Here is a 24,662-nt window from a genome sequence, read left to right on the forward strand (position 1 = left end):
AGTGGATGGCTTGCCACCAGAAGGATGCAAGTTCAATTTCCTATCAGTCATTGACTCCGGAGTTGATAACACGAGTTTCACTTTGGGCAAATTCAACACACTCGGTATACCAATTTACTGAAAGAAAAAAAAAAACTCGTAAAAATGAATCAGCAAATCGGTAAACTTCAATTTGGGGATGCAGACTGTCACCAGCACAAAGAGACTCACTCTTATAGCCAATGATACAGGATCTGCAATCTTCTTGGTTCTTTCGGTAAAGTCACGTAGAAGGGAAGTAATAAAATAATGAAAATGAAACATAATAAAATAATATAATAATTCCCTTCTACGTGACTTTACCGAAAGAACCAAGAAGATGAATCCCTGCAGTTACGAAAGCTTTAAATCGAAAGGATCTGCAATGTCCACGCGTACATCAAGCGGTACACGCTTTGGCAATGCTTGACGTATACGACCCAACAAGCTGCAAACAACATGTGCAGCAGCTTCTTCTTTTGTATGGCTGCCGATGTAGACGCAGAGCAACAACAATAATTCACATTCAGGTAATTGGTTTTTTACCCTTTTATCTGGCAACAAAACTGACACCTTTTTTACGAGGAGTCATGTTTGTATAGACAACAATACCTGCAGTCATAATGCAAACAAAAAACATAACTCTGATAATGTATGCACTTTCCTTGAAGTTGATTGGTCCACACCCGAGACAGCTTTCCTTAGAGCCTAGTCTCACATGGGTTGGACCAGATGACGCCAAAAGGCGCACAACTCAAAGACAATGCACCATCAGAGTATGAGAGCTCGGGGTAAGCATTTACATCATGGGTACCAATTATCATGTTTTTTTACTGGCAAATGAGGTTCCAATGGTGTCACATTCAGGTAGTCAAGCCAGAGAACCATGTAAGGAGCAGCAGAGTGCATCGCTGTGATACCTGCGCAGCGACCGTGCGGGCTCACTTGCTCGGCGGTCACCGCAAAAATCACTTCCTCCGATAAAACACCCACCTGCACGGCCTGCTGCTGTTTCCTCTTCGCCTCCATCTTCTCCTCCTCCTCCTCGTCCTCCTCTTCGCCCTCTCCGACGGTGAACACCACGGACTTGCGCCCCCCCCCGCCGGTGCCACCAGGAGATGGGGCTGCCCGTGCCGGCGTCAAGGTTCCCATGGATGGCTGGGACGACCCATCGGCGGGAGAGCCCTGGGGGCCGGCCGATGTCCCGGGCCCAGACAGGTCGGTGATCTCCTGGGAGATGTTGATCCGCGCCGGCCACGATTGTCTGAGCAACCAGGGGATAAAACAATGATCGATTTAGGCAGAAATTTTACATGGGACGAGCAGAACCTGCTCTGACATATGGTCATTGGCAACAATAAAAACGGAACAAAAAAAACTGAAAAGTGCCCAAGAAGCGTGGACAGATGCTTGGAATTTCACACTGAGAGACAGACAGAGGAACACGTGGATGAGAAAACATGGGCGGGTTCATGACATCATTCAAACGATTAAGAAAACTGAGACTGGGCAGGACACATTGCTGGACGGGATGATGGACGAAAGTCAAGAAGCATATTGGAGCGGCAGCGAAGGAATGAACCGCGTTGCAGAGGGACGTCCGCCGGGGAGATGGAGTGGTGAAATCAGTTTGTGTGCAGGTGCTAGGTATATTATTACATTGTAGGATCGTGAGAGGTGGCGGGCTTGGGGAGGCCTTCATCCAGCAGTGGACTGACCATGGCTGACGATGATGATGATGAGCAGAAGCATTTATTTTCAGTCGTGATGTTCGCACGTTGCGATTGAAAAATGAATATCAGCAAAGCATTGCCATTAAGACAAATGATACTGCAGTTAATACCCAAAACTATTTACGAGCCAAACAGTAGTGGATGAGAAAATTATATTTTTTTCTTGCTGGTGCTGAAAACGAACAAAGGAATGCAGAGATATCAGCACTGGATTCTCACTCACATGGGAATTTTAAATCCAACTAATCCACCCAATGCTTTTAAAATATTTATTCCCTTGCTTCAACATATGGTGGCTCGTTTTAGCATAAAACGAGATTTGCTCACAGCCTGAAAGCTTTCATGATGGGCTAAACTAAGGGTGTGCTGGTTTGCACAGCATGTACATATTTGGCCATGTCTGGGCAAAGTCCAAATTCCAAATTACCCACAAATAAAATTGTGCTTCTCAGGTGCGGTCGTTTGCTGCTGGTTGACATGCCGGACCCCAAATTGGCCAGAGCAATTTTAAGAATGTTTGCAAAAGGAGACGCAACAAGTCACCAGTTACGAACGACTTTTGTTCTCACCCACATTATCGACAAGTATTCGCAGTAAATACCACTCATGTTGCTATGGACAGGAAGAGAAAGAGTACTACATACCTGAAGTGCGCTTTGGTGGCAGCGCTAGGGCTTCCAGAGCGAGGGCTCTGCATCTGCTTGTCCAGCTTGTCCTTGAGGATGCGTTCAGCGAGCAGGAAATACGTGGCCGTTATGTGATTGTATCGGTCTGCCTCCAGTGCCCTGCAAAATGACGATGTACAATAATGAACGAGAATATGAGGACAAAACATGAACATACACTGCAGGTGTACACACACGTACACATGAACAGCCCCCCCCTTGAGTGTGGGCCCTCCCCACACTGTAGAGGTCGTGGAGGATAGTTGACTAGACTTCACCATGCTGACCAGTACAGATTGATTAAAGTGGTGGGCATAGCATGGAAGCACAATACAACAAATAATTTAACCGCGCTGTTTTTGCTACTCTGAACACAGCACACCCTACCGGTCGCCTATGACGACTAGGCGTGCATTGTGGTCATTCGTCTAAGCACTATGCAGGCTCTATCCTGCATAGTTTCTGAGATCTGATGAGATCGGGAGTATTCTGGGCGAATTAGTCTGAGGCACAAACTGTGTTACTAACTATAGCACGAGTTATTTTTATGATTACAAACTGCGGTGTGAAAGAAACCTGCCCACGCTTTCCATAACTGAAAATGCTGTGGTCATAACACGGAAAAATTGATTCAGAATTTGCAAGCGAAGCAAAAAAATGCTTGGCCAAAATTGATGCCGAGTTTCAGGAAGTCCATTTTACTCGATGAAACCATAAACATTTGAATCTCCGGACAAAAAGAGCACGAATTATGGGTTGCAATCATAACATTGCCCCGATGCATTTTCGCACTGCACTGCGTGTTGTTCAGCATTATGTCTGACGTTTTGTTCCACGTGCTTGCAGCTACTTCAGGAACTGCAGAAACTCCCAGCACATGGCGCAAAACACCTCAGAGAGCCACACTGCACAACTGTGAAAGCCTATGCATTGGTGATGAGGATAATACTTTTCAGGGCCTTTTGTCAATCCGCTGTTGGATGAAGGGCTTCACACATTACTCCACCCCCAAGCAGTTGGGGAAGCGAGGAAGGCAGAAAACGAGAGTCAACGCATTTGCACGCATTGTACTACGAATGAAGGTTTACATTTCTGCTGCCTAGTTCTCTGATCACGTGTTTCCTGGTTGTACCACGGGGCGTTTTGGCATGACGTCTGGCGGTTTTTTCCTCCTGGCACGTAGAGCAAAATGCCGGACATTGTGCCGAACAGCACGCAGTACAACCCCCGAAGATACGTCAAACGGAGAGGTTAATTCGCTCGTCGCTCGCAGTCCTGAGGCCACGTACTCTACGATGGCGTCACGTTCGGCGATGCTGCCCAGCACCATGCGCTGCACGATGCCGTTGTGCTCGTCCTCCGACAGGCTCTTGTAGGAAATGAGCGGGGTGCTGCACTTGGCGGCAGGGGAGGGGTCCACGCCGCACAGCCATGGGTGGCCTTCCATCTCCTGCAGCGAGGCGCGGCGGCGTGGGTCGCGCTGCAGCATGCGAGCGATCAGGCTGACCGAGACGCGGGCATCACAGAGGGAAAACACGACAACGACGGCACGCAGTCTCAGTACGGCAGTGCGCACCATATATGTGTGGGCACATGGTTAAATGCACCGAGTTAAATGATCAAAACTAGAGTGTGTAGTAGGCGTGTGAAGACTTGGAGATTACTCTCACGATACACGCATCAAATTGTCTGTGAGGAAACCATTATTTTGAAATTATGCCAATGGTTTATTAATGTTATATTTAGGATAATGGGGCAAATGAGACAGAGTAAATGGAAAAATTAGACGATCGAGACAGTAAAGAGAAGACAAAGGAATACATTATTATAAGTTTTAAATAGAATTATGACCACCAAACCATGATGAATCACTGAACCACAAAGGGGCAGTTTGTGCCACGAGTTAGGCGACGCTCCATCTGTATGTGGCACCAGTATAGCTGTGCATGATACACGTGATGGGAATTCAACTGTGTACCCTCGTATATCGGGATTATTTGCCAGACAAGAGGTGTTGACCAATTCTTAGTTTGTTAGATTGATGTCAGATTATATATTTCTGTAAAGGTTTTAAATATATATATCTCTAAAACTACCAGCACTCACGAGCCCTACGAGAAATACTCAACCTAAATGGGTTCTCACCAAGTTATATTAGGTTCATGCATTTATGTAAATGTCTTGAAGTATTGATATATCCCTTCTCACCCATTTCTATCAATCGCACACAGTCATCCCGAACGTAATAATCATTTCTGCCTGCAAGTTTGCTTATTGATATACTGGTCTGGCTGGCTGCTTTGATAACCGATTCACCTGTCCTTCAAAAATACTTTGACAGCTTTCATTGCTCAGAAGCAAAAACTGCATTACAGCCGGGCTCATGTGACGACCCAGAGCCATTAGGACAGCACAGCTTGATGCATATTTTATACGGGATACGACAGTTACATAAAAATTACATTACACAGCAACTACATGGCAATATACGTTCGGCAAAACCTCTCTCTATGCATTAAAAAGGGTTGAGTTCTCAAGGCACTACGCCGAGACAAACACACTGTACCCATTGCTGCATCCACATAGCTGGGTCCAATGTGTACATTCCAGGGCAGCGCGTGTGTGGATGTGGCCCATTGTGCAATTGTGTGCACCTGTGTTTGGTCGAGACGGAGTTGTGCACGCTGAAATTTGTGCGATTGGGTGTGTGTTAACACTTTTTTTTATTTCATCATTGCCAATCACAGCTCAATTGTGTGCCACGGGTGTGAAGGTACAAGGTAAAAATAAACAAGCACCGGTCACTACTCACTCCTTGCACTCGCGGGAGATGTGCGCGGGGACCGTGTACTTGCAGTCCATGATCATGGTGAGCGTCTCGCTGTCGTTAGCTTCCTGGAATGGCGGGTGTCCACACACCAGCATGTACAGGATCACGCCGAGGCTCCAGATGTCTACACCGCACACAAAAACAGCAACAAAATTACACTTTACGCCGGCATCTAGCGTCGCGGTTGATTGCGAACGCGGCCGAGCACATTCGCACCAAGTTGATGGTTCGACGCCTGCCGCTGTGAATTGCTGGGTAGACGCACCGAAGCGTTGGCGGAAAGCTGACGATTAAAAACGCTTGGTGGAACTTGTTGTATGACAACTTCTTCTTAGCCAAAAGTCCCATTGTTTGCATGCGGTTCAGCTGCTCGGTATGAGGTGGCGCCATATTTTCGCACTCCAGAAAGAGTCCACTGGTGAACCGCGAATTCAAAATTTGGCTGGGAGCCATGCACTCTACGACAGCCGTAAACATCTTTGGAAAAAAAACTATGTAAAAGCACTCCATTAGGCGCAAACGCTGGGGGATAAAATTAGTGGGGCCACTCTTAGCGCTCCGACAAGAAAACCCAATGGAATACCTCAAGGCCTTATCAGTGGGGGGGGGGGGGGGGTGCTTCAAATATTTTCCCCGTGAGAAATTATGCACTATACTCATATGCAGGCCGATTAACTGGCCTCCATCCTTAATCTTTTCTGCAACACAACGATAAGAAAATTAACGTCCGAGCTGGTAAAGGGGCCAAAGAAGAATGGGGACACTGGCTGTGGGGATGTACTAAAGCACACCGTACATTTACATAACATTCTCCCCCACATTGAGTTATTGTTCAGTATCCCACTTGCTTAGTCAGACAATATCAAGGATAACACTAAAATACTTGATCATTAGGCCAAATTTATAGATCGTGTTTTTCTTTTTCCTCCGAGTGATATTCGCACAGTATTGTGCGTTGTTTTTGTTTTGTATCATTATCACGAGTCATTGTTTTAAACTGGCTGGGTTAACAGCATCAGTCTTGGTATGAGAGATCTTAGATAACACGCTTTTAAAAAACAATGACTGATGTAGTTTTGTTTTTCGACACAATTTGCAAACAAAACTATGGATATGAAATAAGTTCACAAAACAAAGTAAACAACTGTCCTTTCCTTTATTTTTTGGGCTAATGACCAAATCCTACATCCAATCCCATCAGATCTCAAAAACGAATACGATTGGATTGTGCTTGAAAGGGTGACCACCATGCACAAACAGTGCTGCAGGACTACACTGTGGGCAGCTAAGCACAGTGCAGCAAAATCAATTGTCATACTAAAGTCATCATACCAGTCACCGATGCTGCGACATACTAGGCAAGTCACCGATGCTGCGGCAGACTATACCCGTACATTGACATGCTAATCTCTCACAATACAATAGCCACTTCCACAGCCTCCAGGAGACCATCTCTAGCCCTGCCCTCTTACCCTGATGCTGCACTGCACCCATCTCAGGCCTACATAAGACGTTGTTTCAGTAGCTTTCTCTCTCTCTCCATCACCTGAAGACGGTCGCTTGTGTTGCGTTCGAAACGTCGCGATCTATTAATTTTCTATCTACGTGACTTTACCGGAAAGAACCAAAGAGTATGTCATACGAAACTTCTACGGCTCACAGACTTTACCAACCTGCACTGACCAACGTCATGAAGTCTACTCAAATAACCCCGAAGGACCTGCACAACAGTGTGGTGAAGCCCTTAACAAGTAGTCAATTGACAAAAGAGCCATGAAGGTGGTCTACATCAGCTGGGCCCTGCCGGCTTGGAAGTGGCAGTGTCACAGATGTGCGGAAGAAAGGGACGGGCAGACGGACGCGGCACGCGCACAAACTTGCTTGGGCCACCAAGACGCACCCTCCCAGCATTCCTGATGCCTGACTGATCATCATCAATCAATGACTGCGGGTATGTTTCTGTATGCCCAACGGAATAATTACGAAATGCCATTTAACGGCTACTTGAGTTTCACAACTTGCACCGAATCCAATAAGCCACGACTGGACATGCAAAATTCAGACAGCAGTGGTCACAGTGTGAAGACGAATTGACCAGTGTGAACATGTTCGACCATTTGAGACAGATTGTTGTAAAGTAGACTTGGAAGGATTTTGGAGGACCATGCCATTTCATTTTCAATGGCAGCTCACCGTTTGCTGGGTTTTACAAAAATTTACAAAACATAAAATGTACATCATCGTGAGTCATGGTAAATTCACTGCTGGACAAAGGGCTCCCCAAGCCACCACCATGCCTCATGTATGTTGTATGTTTGTTAAACTTATTTCGCATTGTACGTAGCCAACCGTGCAATCCACCGAGGACCTGTGTTAATGTCATCGCTCCATGTCCTTGGTTGACACCCTCTTGGATGAGTTCCTTGTGTCAGCTGCCACTGTCATTACTATTGACCATTGGCCATCATCCCTACAAGCGACGTGTTCTTCACAAGCCCACTTCATTTTCTCAAGTCAACACGATGCTTTCAACTATTTTCTTTTTTAAATCCTTTATATTAAGTTTGCTTGCTTGCTTGCGTGCGTGCTTGCTTGCTTACGACCGTGCAAATCTTTCGGTCGTTTTTTAACCCACTTCCCGTGATCCAATCGAGCTGACATTTTCCACACAGACTCGTTGTGCGAGACAATTAATGTTCGTGAAAAAAAAATTCCCAAAATTTTACACTGTTTAGGGAAAACGAATTAAATATTTAATTACCAATTGCTTAATACTGGCAGACAATCATCTGACCCATAGGTGGCAGCCATCTCAAGCCAGAGGACGAGAAGACTCTAGCCGCCACGCATATAAAGGATTTATAGTGAAAAACTTTGTTTTTACGGGTTTACTTGTTACACAATAAATTATACCGAGGACAAACACATGTTGGGAAAGCATCACAGACTCCACGCGTATGACGGTTTCGTTGTTCCATTTACAAGGCAATACAGGAAACAACGGATCTCACCTACAGATATTGCAATTCTCCTAGAGTAAGAGCTAGACTATTTAAGTAACAGCTCCATTGAGCTGTTACTTAACAAGTGGCTTAGTTACGTAGAAAATTATCTCCAAGCACGTAATAATAATTAGTTCTCTTTTTTTATGTTTTCTACCCTCAGGAAAAAAGTGGTGTAAACAGCCGGGGCAGAAACACGCAGGCAGGGCCCCACAGCATGCCGAGACGTGCCCCTGCGGGGATGAGCACCAAGCCGTGCGAACGTGCATGCCACCATGTCTCCTGTTGCATGCATGTGCTTGCTCCAACACACAAAGACAAAGATCCCCCATCTAGCCTTAACAGACTGTTGGGGGGGGAAGTGCTGTTAACGAGCACCTACGAAGGCCGGCACACGAGGTGGTGGGTGGCCATCACCACGCTCGACCCCCTTTGTCTCCCCAGTGGCGATGTTTATATAAATCGCACCAGGTACTCATTTGAGGCCGAGTCTAGCTATAGGAGGCCCTGGACCGGTTCAGATAATCGTCACTGGTGTCGGCCGTGAGCGGGAATCGAACTTGAGTTGCCGGGTTTGGAGTGCAGCGCGCTATCCGCTACACTACTGCTCCCCACAACATACACGCACGCGTGCACGCACACCACCCCAGGGCGGTCGCAATTGCCTGCTTACGTGTGCGTACGCAATTATGCAGGTCCATGGGAATGCGCTTGCGTGCGTAATTGTGTATGGTAAACAGACACGACATTTAATCATGCATTTCGTGAAAAAGAAACCCACAGCTGCCGAGCTTTTTAGGTACCACGCGTCCATAATAAGACTAAGTGGACAGCTCTAGTACTTTCCACAAGGATACGTCTAGTAAACAAACATTTATGGTTGATTCAAAACACCCAACATCCACATCAACAGTTCATTCTTATAGTCCTAAGTGTTCGTCTCTGCAGTCCTATTTGGCCAAAATGTACACACACGACAACGAGACCGATACTTCTCCCCCCCCCCCCCCCGCAGACAGTGATGATTCTTAGTTGTCATCGCTAAACAAATTCAATGACATTACTAAATATTTCACAAATTGTGATTTATAAAAAAGAACGCTTGTGCCAACAATTAATGGGGTACAAATCTTGGCAGTGGTAAGTTAATTCATCCGACTGGATGCGTCGGCCTTTTTAACACAAAACACAATTCAGTTTACTTTCAATACAGACTTGTTTAAAAAAAAGGCTCTACAATGCTGCATTTCAGCAAGCATCAATACCAGTCTATGAAAAACACAGTTCAAGAGCGATACATTGAGTCTCCAGCTCCCACCGAGGAGATACAATTCGCTCATATGCAGGAGTGACATGGATTGTGGCATTCCAGGACTGTGGGGAGTGCCAACAACATGTGGAGGCCCTCATCCAGCAGCAGATAGAACATCTCCAATCAGCACGGTTGGCTATGTACGGTGCGAAAGAAGGTCAACATACATACATGGCTGACGGTGATGACAGTGATAGCAACATCAACGTTTAGTAAATAATCAAGGAAGAAAAAGAGAGCCTCTCAATTGAGTTCTTGAAGAAGCTTCCAGCATGTGAAATGAAACGTCAGACATGCCAAACGGTACAAATCAGAGAGCTATACAGCGCAACTGTCAATGACTACGCAGTACTGTTAATGTAAAAAAATGCGCAATATTATTCTGGCAAGTGCCATTCATTTTACCCTGAAGCTGAGAGATCATTAGCCCTCTGCCTAAGACAAAGCGACGCGCTGTACAACGAGGAACGTACCCACGGCGGGCGCGTCGTACTCGTCGCCCAGCAGGATCTCGGGTGCCGAGTAGGCGAGCGAACCGCAGCTTGTCGCCAGCTTGGTGCCTGGCTGGAAGAGGTTGCTGAACCCGAAGTCGGTGAGCTTGACGAGGCCCTGCTTCTCGAAGAACACCACGTTTTCCGGCTTCAGGTCCCGGTGCACCACGTGCAGGCGGTGGCAGTACGAAATGGCGTGGACCACCTAACACACACACGTACACAGCCGGAATTATGTTTGAGCGATTTTCTTCTCTCCGTGGGTTCGTGAAGCGTCGAGATGCCGCTTTGCAGGTTTCACACCAGAAATCCATAGACCACGTCGTCGCAATACTCCAACACCACCCCCACCGGCACGCAATCCAATCTCAGTAAACCCTTGTTAAATCGATACATATGGAGCTCTGGCCTAGATGCATTATGTACAATGGTACTCCCCAGTGCCTCCTGCCACAATATAAAAAAATAAATCAAAATTTGTTTTCCAAACTCTTCACACACCATACGCATCGACACACCTGCATCAATTCTATCCGAAAGTTTGGATTTGTCTCGCAGACTAAGGGATTTATGCTGCAGTCCCTTTCTATTACTTCTCGATGTAGGTGTAGACGACATTTCTGAGAGGGGTGGTTTGCACAGTGCATAAACAAGGTAAAGTCCAAAGCGACCGGCCAACCACGCGCGCCGCCTCTAGACTGAGCCATTGTTTTGGTCGTCGCTCCACGTGCATGCTGAAAAATTGGACCATTCGGCACGGCAATTCAGCTCATGGCAAATTACTAATGGTTTATATACATGCCCAAAGCGCAGCCGTGTCGAATTATCCCCAATCACAAATGATCAAATATCAAAATAACGAGGTTTTACTGTACTTGCAGTATTCAAGGTTCTCCATGGAATCACCTGTGGTTACCTCTACCCGCACATCTCACTCTACTCCCTTCCACACTCTCTCTTAACTGCAGCAACAAAAGCATTCTGTGAAAGCCCCAGTCACTCCTTGAGGTCACTCATTCTCTTCTACTGTCCGCATGAACTTCCTTCCATATTCTATCCATGCCGTCATCTCCCTGATCCTATTCAGCAATTCAAGTCCAAGCTCAAGGCCCTTACCCTTTTTTTCCTCTGCATAGGATTGACTATCTATATGAAATCAATATATGCCCGCTCTTTTTGCGGAGTATTGAGATGTGGTTGTATTTATATTAGCACGGTTGGCTATATACGGTGCGAAGTTCAACATACATACACAGATGCTATAAAAATCTAGATCGTATTGCATTACCATGCTTAGATTTACAAATACTTATTTTTTTTCACCATGGGGTATATGTAGAATCCATAATGGCTACAGTGTTGCCATGAACAAAGCACATACAAAAATGTGAAATGGAAATAATTGATTCTTACATGCACATTTTGATGTTTGCTTCATAAGCATTTTAATACATTTTAATGGATCATCTGTTGCATTCATACTTGTTATAGCGGTGAAAGAGTGAGTGTATCCTACACAAAGTGCTGATTTCACCGCAGAAATACATTCTTCCTCCAATGAGGTGTGTTAAGCCTATCTATTGTAAATCTGATACACTCATGTGCAGTGTGCAGCGCAATTGTGGAGCACTATTTATTGAGCTGGCCTCATTGTATCTTCAAATAAAATGAATGTTTGCAAGATAACTCCGTAGCACGTAACTTAACATGTCATGCAGAACCTTGAGTAAGCTCCTCGATGCTACACAGAGCAAGACTCTACACAAGTCTTTCAATCCATTTGCCAGGAATTTTCAAGTAGGTACGCAGAGAGACTCCAGTTCCCCGAGGGAATTTTGGCAATAGGAATGAGAAATATGAATGAAAAGTGAAAATAATAAAATAATGAAACGAAAGAGAATGAATGAGAATATGGGAGGAAATGCATAAAGAGGGACCAAAGCTTTTAGCCAGATGGGGAAATAATGTGCGCAGCTGGGGGTATCACAACAAGCTCTGCAGTGTATGTAGGTCAGTGCTCAATTATTTTTTGCACCTTGTCGCACGACCCGTCGGCAACGTGCACATTCCCGGCCGCGAGCGTCAGTGAAGCGACGGCAAAAGTTCACGGGGTATTGGGGCGCTGAAAACGGGGCACGCACCTGGGCAAAGTACGTCTTGGCGAGCTCTTCCTGCAGGCCGCCTTCATGCCGCATGATGTAGTCGTAGAGGTCCCCGCCGTCGGCCAGCTCCAGGATGAGGTAGAGCTTCGTCTGAGTGTCGATGACCTCGTAGAGTCGCACCACATTGGGATGCTGCACCAGCTTCATGCACCGCACCTCCTGCTCAAAAAAGCACGCAAGTGAGGGGGGTCAGGCGAGTCGGTGACGCCCAGGTCGGCCGCTTAAGCAACCGATCTGCAAACAAACGCAACTTTTTGCAACAACAACAGTTAAATCACCCCAAATGTACCCAATCTCGTGGAATCTCCGATGTTAAACAGGGTTGACCGTGGTTTAGGCTGCAATGTGGCCAGATGGCACGAAAGCAAAAGGTTAAAGAATAAATGAGTGTGAAGCTTTGGAGTGTTACCCCCTTGTTTGTGTTGGGTTTTCTCTGTGTGTTAGTTTCTTCCCACATGTTAATCACCCATTATTGGATTGGTCAAATATCCCAACGTAGGAGCCTCCTGAAATGGCATTTGAATCTTCGTGAGCCTTTCCTACATAAATAAAGGGCATTATTCTTCTAAAAAGAGTGTAGCTTAATCGTTACTAGTGCATATAAGGGAGCCCCAGGTGCTGATCTGTCAACCTTTGCTCTTGTAATTCTTACCACCTGGGAGATAGTGGGTGTCAAATTGATAGATCACCAACTCACACAAGAGCCTAAACCTTAAAGGAATGACGATAATGTTCTCAATACAGCATCACACCAGCACAGTGTGTCGCAAGTAATGTTTTTAAAGCACACACTACCAGAGAGCCGACATATCTGGACTTTTACTTCATGTCAAAAACCCCTAGAACCCAAAAAAATCATAGCCAGCTCAAGCAACCAATCGCATCGACACAATTATCTTCACTATTAATCACGTTAAAGCACGCGACAGCAAGAGAACATTTGTGCGGTGACAACCTTAAAAAGATCCACAGAGCTTTGCAATTGGCATGACAGGCATACCTCTACTCTCTTTGTTGAGTGAGCTAATGAGATTTGCCTTGCTTCCTAAATGGCAACCACAGCTGGCACGAGGCTGAGGTCCCAGTTGCTAATAGTTTGCATCTAAAGCAACCGCGACCGGTACATATGCACAGCTCATTCATTTATTCAGCTGCTGCTATTTTTGCGATTTAATGGCCCAAAGAGTGTGTGTCGAAGCCAGATACAAATTGGTGAGAAGTACTGCATGAGCATCAAATGTTAACTTACAAACTGTTCCATGTTTTTACACAAATGGTGATAAATTACTTGATCTGCAAGTTGCCCTAACCCTTTTCATCAAACATCAACTTCTTAAGAGGAGAAACAAATACCAGCCCTTTATCAATTACACACATTCATCAAAATACAACCGAGCATGAATGTAAATATTAGGTTAAGTTAATTTTTCCGTGGCATATCTAAATGCGCTTTTCTTATTTAAAACGAGGAAGTTTATCTGTAATGCCCGTGTCTTTTGATCTTTGCATTTAGCGCAGAGAGCATGAAAAATGTACGCATTATTTATTTATTAGCCACACCAGATGTATGGCAGTGGATAACACAAGCTGGCTTGGTAGTGTAACAGCGGCACACTGTACTTTATCCCTTATTTATGCGGCATATATTTAAAGATATTAAGGGGACACATGGCATTATGTAAACAATTACCTGGACCTCTACAACCCTTTTTTATCTACTGCTGAATGAGGGCCTCCCCCATGCCTGTGCAATTTATGAGGGCTATTGACCATACTTCACCATGATGGTCAGTGCAGGTTGGTGAAGGTGGGGCACGTATATACTGAAGTAGAGAAATACACTACAACAGTGAATGTGTTAAACTTTCCTCTACTGCCCACCGCGTATCTTCGAAGTCCCCACAAACACCTGTATGTACATGGTGGTCACACATCCAAGCACTATCCAGGCTCAAATCTGCCAAAAGCGTCCGAGACCTGACAAGATCGGGCACATTCCAAGTGGTTTTGTCAGAGGCTGTTAAATGCATGGTCCTTAGATGTTAAAAAAACAACATCGGATCTGCCTATTCTAAAAAAACAAATCTAAAGAATGGAGGTTTCTCTATGACTCAACATCACACACTAAAGTACCCTTGAAGAGACAGATGTTTTTAAAATATCCATTAAAAATGCGGTTACTGTTGGGTCAAGGATCTTTATAGCAAAGCACTGTTGACCTTAAGCTTTCATAGGGGTGTCTTGTGTACACTGCACCACGTGATGCATAAGATAAATAACATCCATATATACAAATTTGCAGATTCTTTTTTCCATGTACCACTGCAATATTTATTTATACGTTTACTCATTTTTGGCTTTGGAATATACAATTGGACTCGGTAAAAAGGCACAGAAACCTTTTATGAATTATATTTTAATGAAATAAATATATTCCAATAGAATTTCTTAATATAAAAAAACGTAGTGCAAACACACGAGCAAATTACGATATTTCACTGAAAAAGCACTTAATGGCCATTTCTGTAGATTTAAAAATATTATAGCAATCAGTAAAATGGAAGTGAAATAAACATTGAAATTGTAATGCACCAGTTAGCTCAATTTAAACCGAAAGCTTTTACGGCATCTCCCAACTCTGCTCATGAAATATGTAATTTCAAATATGGCTGTACATTCCACAAGCATCGATGCCGAATACAACAATTGTTATCGCTAGAGGATATCAGGTAAAACCGGACAAGTCGGTGCACATACGTCAAGTGCACGAAGCTCACACCAATCCCCTCCAATATGTTGACTTAAAAAAAAGATTCCAATGGCTTTCAAAGCAGCCAAATAAGGACTGTGGCTCGCACCGGCCAACTTGGAGGGTGGCACGAGGCACAGTGAACATTTATCACCAAAACGAGCCACCATTAAGAATGTTCTGGGGGTCCCTTATGAATACAGCAGGGGGTGAGGTGGGGGGGCTAATAAGCTCCATTTCTTCAACCAATGTTTTCTTTTAAATATATTCCAATTTCGATGGGGATCATGTTAGGAGGTGAAATTATGATATTTTTTGGTGCCGTCAAAAGTGACCACGTTGAGACAATCGACAATCGGTTTGCCATACCCAAGAACCTAGCTTTAAATCATGGGTGGCTAACTGGATTCAAACCCAGGCTCTCAGCAGTGGAGGGCTCAGTACTTTGACATGGTCATCCCCAAGCCACCCTGCAACTTCAGTCCAAGTCATTTATTTATTACAGTGATTAGGATGTGGTTCTTTGGTGCCAAAACTCCGCAGGCATCCTTACATAATTCCGCTGAAAACACGACTACAGTATTCCACCGCTATTTCAATTCCACATCCATTATTCCAATTCCAGCCACACTGTACAACTGAAAAATGCATCAAGGAGCTCCATGCGAAATGCCACTGGGATTTTGTCCAGACAGACTATGCCGTGTAGAATCGACTTGACCATATTGCGCAAATGCACCCTTTTACCACCCTGTTGGAATCGTGGACCCATAGAGCCACGGTCCACAAATTAATTCACAAAAAATATACAAGGTGATCAAATGTATTTGTGAACCATTGGAATTGTCAAATAGACGCAGCTTAGATTAGCATAAGAAGAAGAATCCTAAATTGTATTCACTTTGTCTTTTTAATTATTGGCCAAATATCATCTCCTGGCAGCTTGGCAAACGCATCAAGTGCCAGCCCAGACCAATTTTTTTCTCAGCAAGCAAGGCTGGTAATTATTGTAGCGTTTAATAAACAATTCAGGACGGACGGTCTTCCAACACCAATTTAGTCGGATCATTATGTGGCCTAACCCTAGAATTATGAATCTCCGAAAATGTTCCAATACGGGTCTTAAAAAGACATGTAATTGTTAGCTGTTTGCACAACATTAAATGATCCATAAAATGTTTACTTTGCAGGAGGTGCCCCTCAGTAAATGCCATGGATTCTAACCACTACTGAAATCTGATGTCTGTCAAGAGCTGGGATAAATTCATGTTAAAATAGGAGCAGCGTTTCATGACCTTAATGAATGAAATTAGAGTTTTAAGCAAATACATAAATATGCAGACACACACACAAACAAGTGCAGTAGTCATTCATATTGTTTTGGTGTGTGGGAGTGTGTATTTTGGCAGTGTGAACCAACTTTTAATTACATTTAGAAACTTCCTTAAAAGTGACTTTGGTACGATGTGCCAAACAAATGCTAAATACGGCAGCCTAAATTTTGACATATAATACATGTATATAATATAATTAACAAAACTACAGGGGTGTGCATATCTTTTATTATAATAATTTTCAGCGTTTTACTAATTCTCAATTGAAGAAAACCCCTTGCCATGTGGGTCATCGGTGTTGTTTAATCATAACTTCACCACACTGGTTAATTCAGATTGGCGTAAGACCGGTTTCCGATTTCATTTGCCACTGCTGTTAGCCGTGGATGGGAATCAAACATGGGTCAGAGTACAGTGTGCTAATCACTGTCACCACTCCACACCCTGCATGCCTCTTATGGTTATAAAAATTTTTTTCCCAAAGGATGTTATTGTAAGTATCCAAACTAGGCAGGCCCATTGTTATAAAATCAGTCACATTTGGAGAAAAAAAAGCATCACCATTACTCATCTAGAGGTAATTAAAGTACTTCCACTGCATTTCACATATTATCCTTGTGTTCCAAATTATTTCAGCTTCACATTTTTGCAGCAACACATTTCATAATTTTCTGGCACATGTTGTGCTTTCAAACAGAGGGGTATGGGTCGGAGGGGACAATGTGTTCCATGTGCCAACGCGGGTGGGTGTCGGAACAAAACTTTAACGTACACGTCAATACGAATGAGATTCACGCACCATCTGTGGCCATGTATCAAATCATCACCACGACCATTAGCCCACCAAACTCGTTAGGTTGCCCGCAGTCAATGGGTGTCCTAATCAACCTCAACCAGATGTTCTTGTTTTGCAAATTCCTTTCATTGACAAGTGGACTTAATTTTTAGAAATGATTTCCAAATCTACTGAATGTCGTCAGTTTGCTATGTTGTAAAAGTACGACTACAATTATCATAGACATCTGAAATACAAGCTCCATCTGCCCATAGGGACAGAAATATGAAAAGATGTACATGTCTGAATACTCCTAAGCCCAAAGCGACTACCCAATCCACTTATCACATTAAATGTTTTACTATACCCTGAAGCATATATATAAAAACAGCCTTTATATTAATCCATTGCCGGATAACAGCCTCCCCCACGCCGTCCATGTCAGTCATGTGGGATATATGACCATACTTCACCACGATGGTCAATATCGGTTTATGAAGGCAGGACGCGTAGACATTGGAATGTAGTACACTACCAAATGGATTTTGCTGCATTTCCCTCTGCCGACTCCAACCTGTTGCGCTTATGAGATTTGGTGAATTGGGTGACGTGGTCATCAGCTTAAGCACACGTGGAGTAAATCTAAATCAGAGGCACGCACGTTCCTTTGGTGTAACGATGATAGAATATTACAATGTTTAGTGTGGGACAAAGGCACAAAACACGACCGTGAGTTTTGGCAACATAAGTCATGAGCAGATGGCGGAGTTTCCATGCCAGGTGTATACAGACACCTACAATTATGCATACCTACAGTACCTTTATGCCTACAAAGGGTATGGTTATGATAACAGTAATAACAGTCTGCTCATTCAAGAAAACTTCAGAGTATTCAAATGTTTTCTGTGTGGGTGTTTTTTGGAGAAGGCCCGTAATATGATGTTTGGTTAATTCACTTGAATTATTGCATTCTGGCTTGAATCTGGAATAACCATAGAAAACAGACACGTGCAAATGGGACAATACTCAATTAACCATATAAATAAGTTCAACACCTGCTTTCTATACTGCAATCCAATTGCCACAATGTAATGTTGCAGGTGGGTGAAGCACAATTAAAAATAACTGGGGACATTCATCATTAAACATTGCCTTCTAACAGAAAAATCCATAACAGCCTAAAGTTTTGGGGAAATGGTCTTTCCTCAAGAGGATAGAGATCAGACGCTGAGATACTGCTGCGTAAGGTTTCACAGCTGTGCTGTATAGCTCTCCGATGCGTTTCGCTCAACGTGCCCAGGAGCTTCCTTTACGGTTCCTCCACAGGCTCTCCCAGCACTTGGGAGAAAAATGTTGAATATCATGCCGGTACAACCCGAAAACACATCGGCGAGCTGAGGAGATTAGCGTAGTTGGGAGAAGGCACTTTAAAAGTGGATGTTATACACACAGAATAATGTGTCTGCACCAAGATCCACCAACTTTGCCTCCAAAGAAAGGGCTCGATCACAAGGCTTGTGACACGTTGCGTGGAGTGCTGCAGACTCACCTGGAAGAGGTGGCTGGTGGCCATGGGGTCCAACTTGCTCTTGTCGATGACCTTCACGGCCACCTTCTCGCCCGTGAAAACGTGGCGTGCCAACTTCACGACGGCAAAGTGCCCGCGTCCCAGCGTCTTCTCCAGGTCGTACAACCCGGCTATCTTGCCCGCCTCCATCGCGTGCAGCGTTGCAATCACTTTCAGTTTACGACGAGGTAGGCTCTCGCGCACTTTGGAACTCACAAAGGCTGTGCTCGGTCTCGTAGTGTTCAAAAAATGCAATGAAATTGTGTTTTTTTTTATCGCGTTGCTCAATATCAGAACACTGGAACAAATAGCCCTGAGAATAAACTGACCTACTGGGTAATAACTATGTAACAATTAGCAAGTCATTTACAATGCACTGTGAAGCAAAAAGACATATTTTAGACGCGAGGCGTGTTAAAGGTTTTTTGCGTGGGCAAGATGTGCGTAACTTCAACGAGGCACACTAATGATGTATTAACCTTCCCTGGAGAAGCCCAAGGCTGTTTTGAAGAATGACGTACGTGTAGGACATCTTGCTTGGAACTTCGGTAAATCAGTTGAGAAGCACCAAATACTTTCTACTTGAACCATCACGATCTCATTAAATTAACAAAGCAGCTGCTAGAGTCTGTCACTAAAATGAAACTAGTTAATGCCGGATGATAGAATGTGTTTTTTCTATGTATATCAACAATGTCTTCCTTCTTAAGTGATAACAACATCCTTCAACATGGTGTGTTGTAATTTTCCATCTTCACTTAAAAGTAATGTCCTTAAAAAACCGAGTCCATTGTTGTCATTACCTGTGAAAAAAGAACAAAATAATGCATGATCACATTTACAGTATTTAAAATATTCAACAAGTACCAACCGTGCTACTAAATGAGAAACAATTATATGTACTGGATGCATCATGCATTCAGTCACAACTGAGTACCAGGCATCATTCTGTTAAAACTACTTGGCTGCACTGAGTAAATAAAAGATGGAATTCAAAACAACAACTATGCATTGACTAAAGCGATACGTAACAAGGTAGGGCAGACCTGGCTGTTTAATCTGCACCGATCTGTAGCTTTGTCGTGCTGGCAGGGACGCTTATAAGATACACATCAATATGACAAGTGGATGAAAGCGGGGTGAGAGAAAACGCACGGTGGTATAAAAATGAAGTCGCAAATTGTGATGGATGGTTGTTGGAACGGTGGAGTGGCTGACTGTGGGTGGACAATGTAGGATTCTGTTTGCATAGTCATTCCGGCAGAGCGCAAATGCCAATCACAATCTTCATAGTAAAATAATTTTGGATAAAGTACAGTATTTTCCAGCACCTTAAACCTACCCAAAATATATCTTCCACATTAGATTCGGTAAATTTGCTGACAGTTTGAGAATGTGTCCATTGCTTGTAGCTTTCAAATAGATGTTATGTTACGCTCAAGATATGTTTATTTATCAGGAACAAATTACTTGTTGTAGAAATAGCTGTTTCCTGTCTTGTGAATTCATTTAGAAGAACTCAACAACGCGTTGGTGAATTGCGCAGAAAGTACTTAAATGCATGCAATGCATAATCACAGACGAGCTTATAAATATTTAGTGACTTTTAATGTCATATTATAAATATTTTATAATATGATGGTGTTTTGTCTATGGCAATTTAACCCATAATGTATCAAATATCATATCTCATGAGAAAAGCACGTTTGAGCGCCTATGTAGCACGAGGGTGGCCATACATGGGTAAGATCGGCTGCTGCTGCGTTATGTTGTGAACCAGAGGACAAAACAGTTAAAAATATTCATCTTCTTGGTTCTTTCGGTAAAGTCACGTAGAATGGAGATATTAAAATAATAAAAATAAAACATAATAAAATAATTCTCACGACGTTTCGGCCACAACTTTCTACGTGACTTTACCGAAAAAACCTAAGAAGATGATTCCTTGCAGTCACGAAAGCTTCAAATCTAGAATTAAGCAGCCGTCCCTCAGGTGAAGAACAGGTCTGTCAGAAAGACAGCGTCTGAATGAACACCACCAGGCTTGGCAGCGTATATTTAAGCTGGGTTGTGGCCGAAACGTCGTGAGAATTATTTTATCATGTTTTATTTTTTTTATTTTATTATCTCCATTCTACGTGACTTTACCGAAAGAATCAAGAAGATGAATCCCTGCAGTCACGAAAGCTTTAAATCGAAAGTTAAAACTATTGTTATATTCCACTAATGCCCCCCCCCGCCCAGAAATCACCAATCCACAAATAACAGGCAAGGTGGTCAGTTAGCAACCGTGTCCAACACGCCACGGGGATTGACAAATAGTATTACCATTATAATATCCAACTCATTTGATTACAGAAGGCTAAACAACCTGATTACTCTAATACGAGGCTGAAGTGGGTTAGCAGATAGTCAGCCCTATCTCCAACCCTAATCAGATACAGCCTCTTAGTGGAAGTAATGAGGCAATTTAGCCGCTTTCAGGAATGAGGCAGAAAGGGGAGCTAACGTCAGTCAAAAAAAATACATGTTCACCACCAACACATACCACGCATTATGGACTGCCAGGGGCATGTCAGTTAAGAGCTTATAGGAACAGTTTCTGAATGGCTTAATAATGCATTTTATTTATCCCAAGGACAGCAGAATAAGCCTCCCAATACCCTTTGTAATGTGATATCACCTAACATTGTTACAATAGCGCAGTTATACAATTTACAACCACAATATTTAGATATGGAACTTGAGTAACGATGTCAACACATAATGGGCGTGCTTTGTCATCAGTTATTATAGACACTTAAGTCTGTGGTTGTTAATTTGACAGGTTTAGCATTCTTAATTTTCTTATGAAAAGAAGACACCTTTGTGAGTCTAGTATGTGAAAATCTACCTGTCGAACCTTTGCAAACATGCCATATATATAATATGGGCACTGATCACCAACTCAAGCCACGTTATCAAACAGCCGCAGACTGGAGGAGCGAACAGTGAGAAACTAGCCATTATAGCAGCACGTGGCCAAGAAAATACACATGCATCACAGGTCACCTTGGTAAGCTGTGCACAAACAGGTGGTGGTTGTGATGTTTGTTACCTTGGTGGATGGCAATGGAAATCGTAAACGTAAAACGAGTGAATGGAACAATTACTCGAAATAGTAAGAAGCCAATTTCTAAATGTGGAAAGTTGCACGCACGGCATCATAAAAGTAGTTTTATAAATGCGCTAGGGCATAATACTCACCTGACAATTCTCTCTGGAGCTGATGGAAAAATACAGTACTTATTTATGGGATTCAACAAATATTCCAATAGGGCATCCCGCCTGGAAAACAAGTCTAGTCTTTTTTCCTGCCTAAATACAGTTTATTATGATCATATTTCAATATGTACAATTAAATTACAAGGGCTATCTTACTCGTATATCAATTGCTTGGCGAGTGTTCTTAATTCATTGACAGCTTAAATATACGCTCCAAGCCTGGGGTGGTTTCATTCAGACGCTGTCTTCCCGACAGACCTGTTCTTCACCTGAGGACGGCTGCTTGCGTTGTGGCCGAAACGTCGTGAGAATTATGTTTTATTTTTATTATTTTATTATTTCCCTTCTACGTGACTTTACCGAAAGACCCAAGAAGAAGGTGAGAGACTACTTAGTGGAATAAGTCAGAACAATAATCCATGACTTTGCCACTCTATATGTACTATACTGTAACCTGCAGCACACACATGGCCATCTCCAAGCCTCAAATGTCACTTTTGGCAGCCACTGCTGGCCCGGTTGACATTGGCTGAGAGGACACCAGATTTGCTTTTGCTTGACAGTTGTCACGATGAAGTTACAACGAGAAATTACAACTACATTGAACGCTGAATATGCCCGAATCCTAATACCCAATCACCCACCTCTGAAGAGGTTGCCCCGAAGTCGTCAGATCTTAAAAGATAGGAATGTTTTGAGCCTGGGAGCTTGTCGCGAGGCTGGTTAGGAGAGATGGCATACAAGAACGGATTCTTCAATCTATCGTATTGTTCCTGGTGGGGCTACTCCACACCGCTCATTACACAGGAGAAAAAATATCGTAGCCACACATCCTCTAATGTAGCAGGCATCTGTGAAATAGCCTTGAGTTTCAAGGAAGCTTTCCTTGGGTACAGAGACATTACATAACGCGGAGCAGAACGCTATAGAAAAACAAAGAAATCTTAACAGTAGCAACCACAGTCCATGACATCTTGAACGGGTGTATTATAGTCCGGCCGGTGTGTTTTGTTGTTGGTGTAGTTGTCTACTCGATTTTTGCTGGTGTTATCGGCACTGCCATCAAAATACTGCATTGCCTTCTATCACGCAGAGAAAGCGCATTGGGCGCTATCCATCATCACTACAGCCCAAGAATACACACAACTCCTTGTGTCAAGTCGTCTCTCGCCGAAAACCCCTGGATATCGCTAATTTCATTCGAACAAACACACGGGAGAATCATAAGAAGCGTCCGGGCAACATTCGCCGCTATTAACAGCCGCAATATTCTGCGGTTAAAAAACATTTTATCAAGTTTTACCGCTGCGGCCTAGCGCGCTCGACGCTCCCCTCGTGAGCCTACGCACTTTCCTGGCGCGCCCCGCTGATGTTGAGACGTGTGCCTCGGTATCGCGAACAGGCGGAGGACCGCGGGGTTGGCGGTGGTGATGATTGAGATTTGTGGTTTGACGTTCGTCGTGACGGTGGCAGTGTTTGTGGCGGCGCGATGGAGACGTCTCCACTGACCTGGCCGTGTCCGCATTGCGACGAGGGCGATGAGGAGACGACAAGAACGACGCTGCGAACGCCACTTCGCCGCTCAACGTTAAGAGCCCGGGATCCGGATCGCTGGGAGTTTAAACGTAAGAGGCGGGAACCGGATCCAGTCAGCATGCCCCTTGAGTGGCGGGGTGGCCCCCCATGCTAGATGTGAAGCTTTCGTGACTGCAAGGATTTCATACTCTTAGGGTTTTTTCGGTAAAGTCACGTAGGTAAAAAAATGAAAAATAAATTATAAAAATTATAGAAACAATAATAGAAATAAAATATTATTTTTATTATATTTTTCGGTAAAGTCGCGTAGGAAAAAAATAAAAAAACAGCAATAATAATAGATATAAAATAATATTTTTATTATTTTATTTCTAATATTATTTTTATTAATTTATTTATATTTTTATTTCCATTCTTTTTATTATTTAGTATTTATTTTTTTACCTACGTGACTTTACCGAAAATTCCACTGTTGACAACGAGAAACATTTTTGTTGATGTTGAAATTCGTACCCGAGGAAATTCGATTAGACCTCCTCCATCCAGCAGTGGATTTGGTCGCGGCTGGAATTGCTGATGCTGATGATGGGCCGGAGCAGAAATTGGCACCGTTCATGTTGATTTCTGTTGTTGTTCAGTCGTACCAAGGTAACGACAGGGCTATAGGGCGAATAACAGATCAATGTTTGATATCCCACTCATGTCAAAGAGTGTGGTTATTTGGCTGCATAATTTAATTGGGACAACCAACGTGATGTTTGACACATCGGGTGGTATGAGCAAGTGAAATCACTGCTCTGGGCACATTGGACTATGATGATTGATGATGATGGATTTAGGCAACATAACTGGTGTTCATTTAAACTGGCGACGGTTTATGCGATTAATAATAACACATACTGTAATTAGTTTAAATGAAAGACCATTCATATTTAATTAGCGTAATTTTGTAAAAAAAAAATATAACTGAAAAACTGTATTAACTCATTCTTCATTCCTGTAATAAATTTAAACAAGATACAAAATGAATCACTGTTATACAATACATAAACATACAATAAATTAATCATGTTAAATTTGGGGTGTGTGCTTTATTTGGCTCATTACATTTCTAATAATTAAACATTTTAGTTTGGTTGTTTTAAATGCTCATTTTTATTTACTATGGAGTGTAGCTGCTTTAACCATCACCTGTTTCCTTTAAAGCAGTGTTCGACGCATGTG

At 43.3% G+C, this 24,662-nt stretch overlaps 1 protein-coding gene across 2 annotated transcripts in view; it reads right to left on the bottom strand.

Moving 5' to 3' along the window:
• LOC144723271 (uncharacterized) overlaps positions 1-23,530 on the bottom strand; it is a 33,596-nt gene extending 10,066 nt beyond the window's left edge. Inside the window, exons 1-9 of one of the 2 annotated variants that reach the window (XM_078601868.1) lie at positions 23,412-23,518; positions 22,547-22,621; positions 18,621-19,441; positions 12,193-12,372; positions 10,034-10,256; positions 5,229-5,370; positions 3,706-3,918; positions 2,396-2,536; positions 1,012-1,282 (exon numbers count right to left, since the gene is read on the bottom strand). In XM_078601868.1, the coding sequence (XP_078457994.1) occupies positions 1,012-1,282; positions 2,396-2,536; positions 3,706-3,918; positions 5,229-5,370; positions 10,034-10,256; positions 12,193-12,372; positions 18,621-18,788 (1,338 nt within the window). In that variant the 5' untranslated portion in view covers positions 18,789-19,441; positions 22,547-22,621; positions 23,412-23,518. Of the gene's footprint in view, positions 1-1,011; positions 1,283-2,395; positions 2,537-3,705; positions 3,919-5,228; positions 5,371-10,033; positions 10,257-12,192; positions 12,373-18,620; positions 19,442-22,546; positions 22,622-23,411 lie in introns of both variants that reach the window. The other variant, XM_078601867.1, reaches the window with a different exon arrangement.
• Positions 23,531-24,662: the final 1,132 nt, after the last annotated feature.

The sequence above is a fragment of the Lampetra planeri genome, chromosome 17 (genome assembly GCF_965212315.1).
Source record: "Lampetra planeri chromosome 17, kcLamPlan1.2.h2, whole genome shotgun sequence".
In the NCBI taxonomy this organism is placed as follows: domain Eukaryota; kingdom Metazoa; phylum Chordata; class Hyperoartia; order Petromyzontiformes; family Petromyzontidae; genus Lampetra; species Lampetra planeri.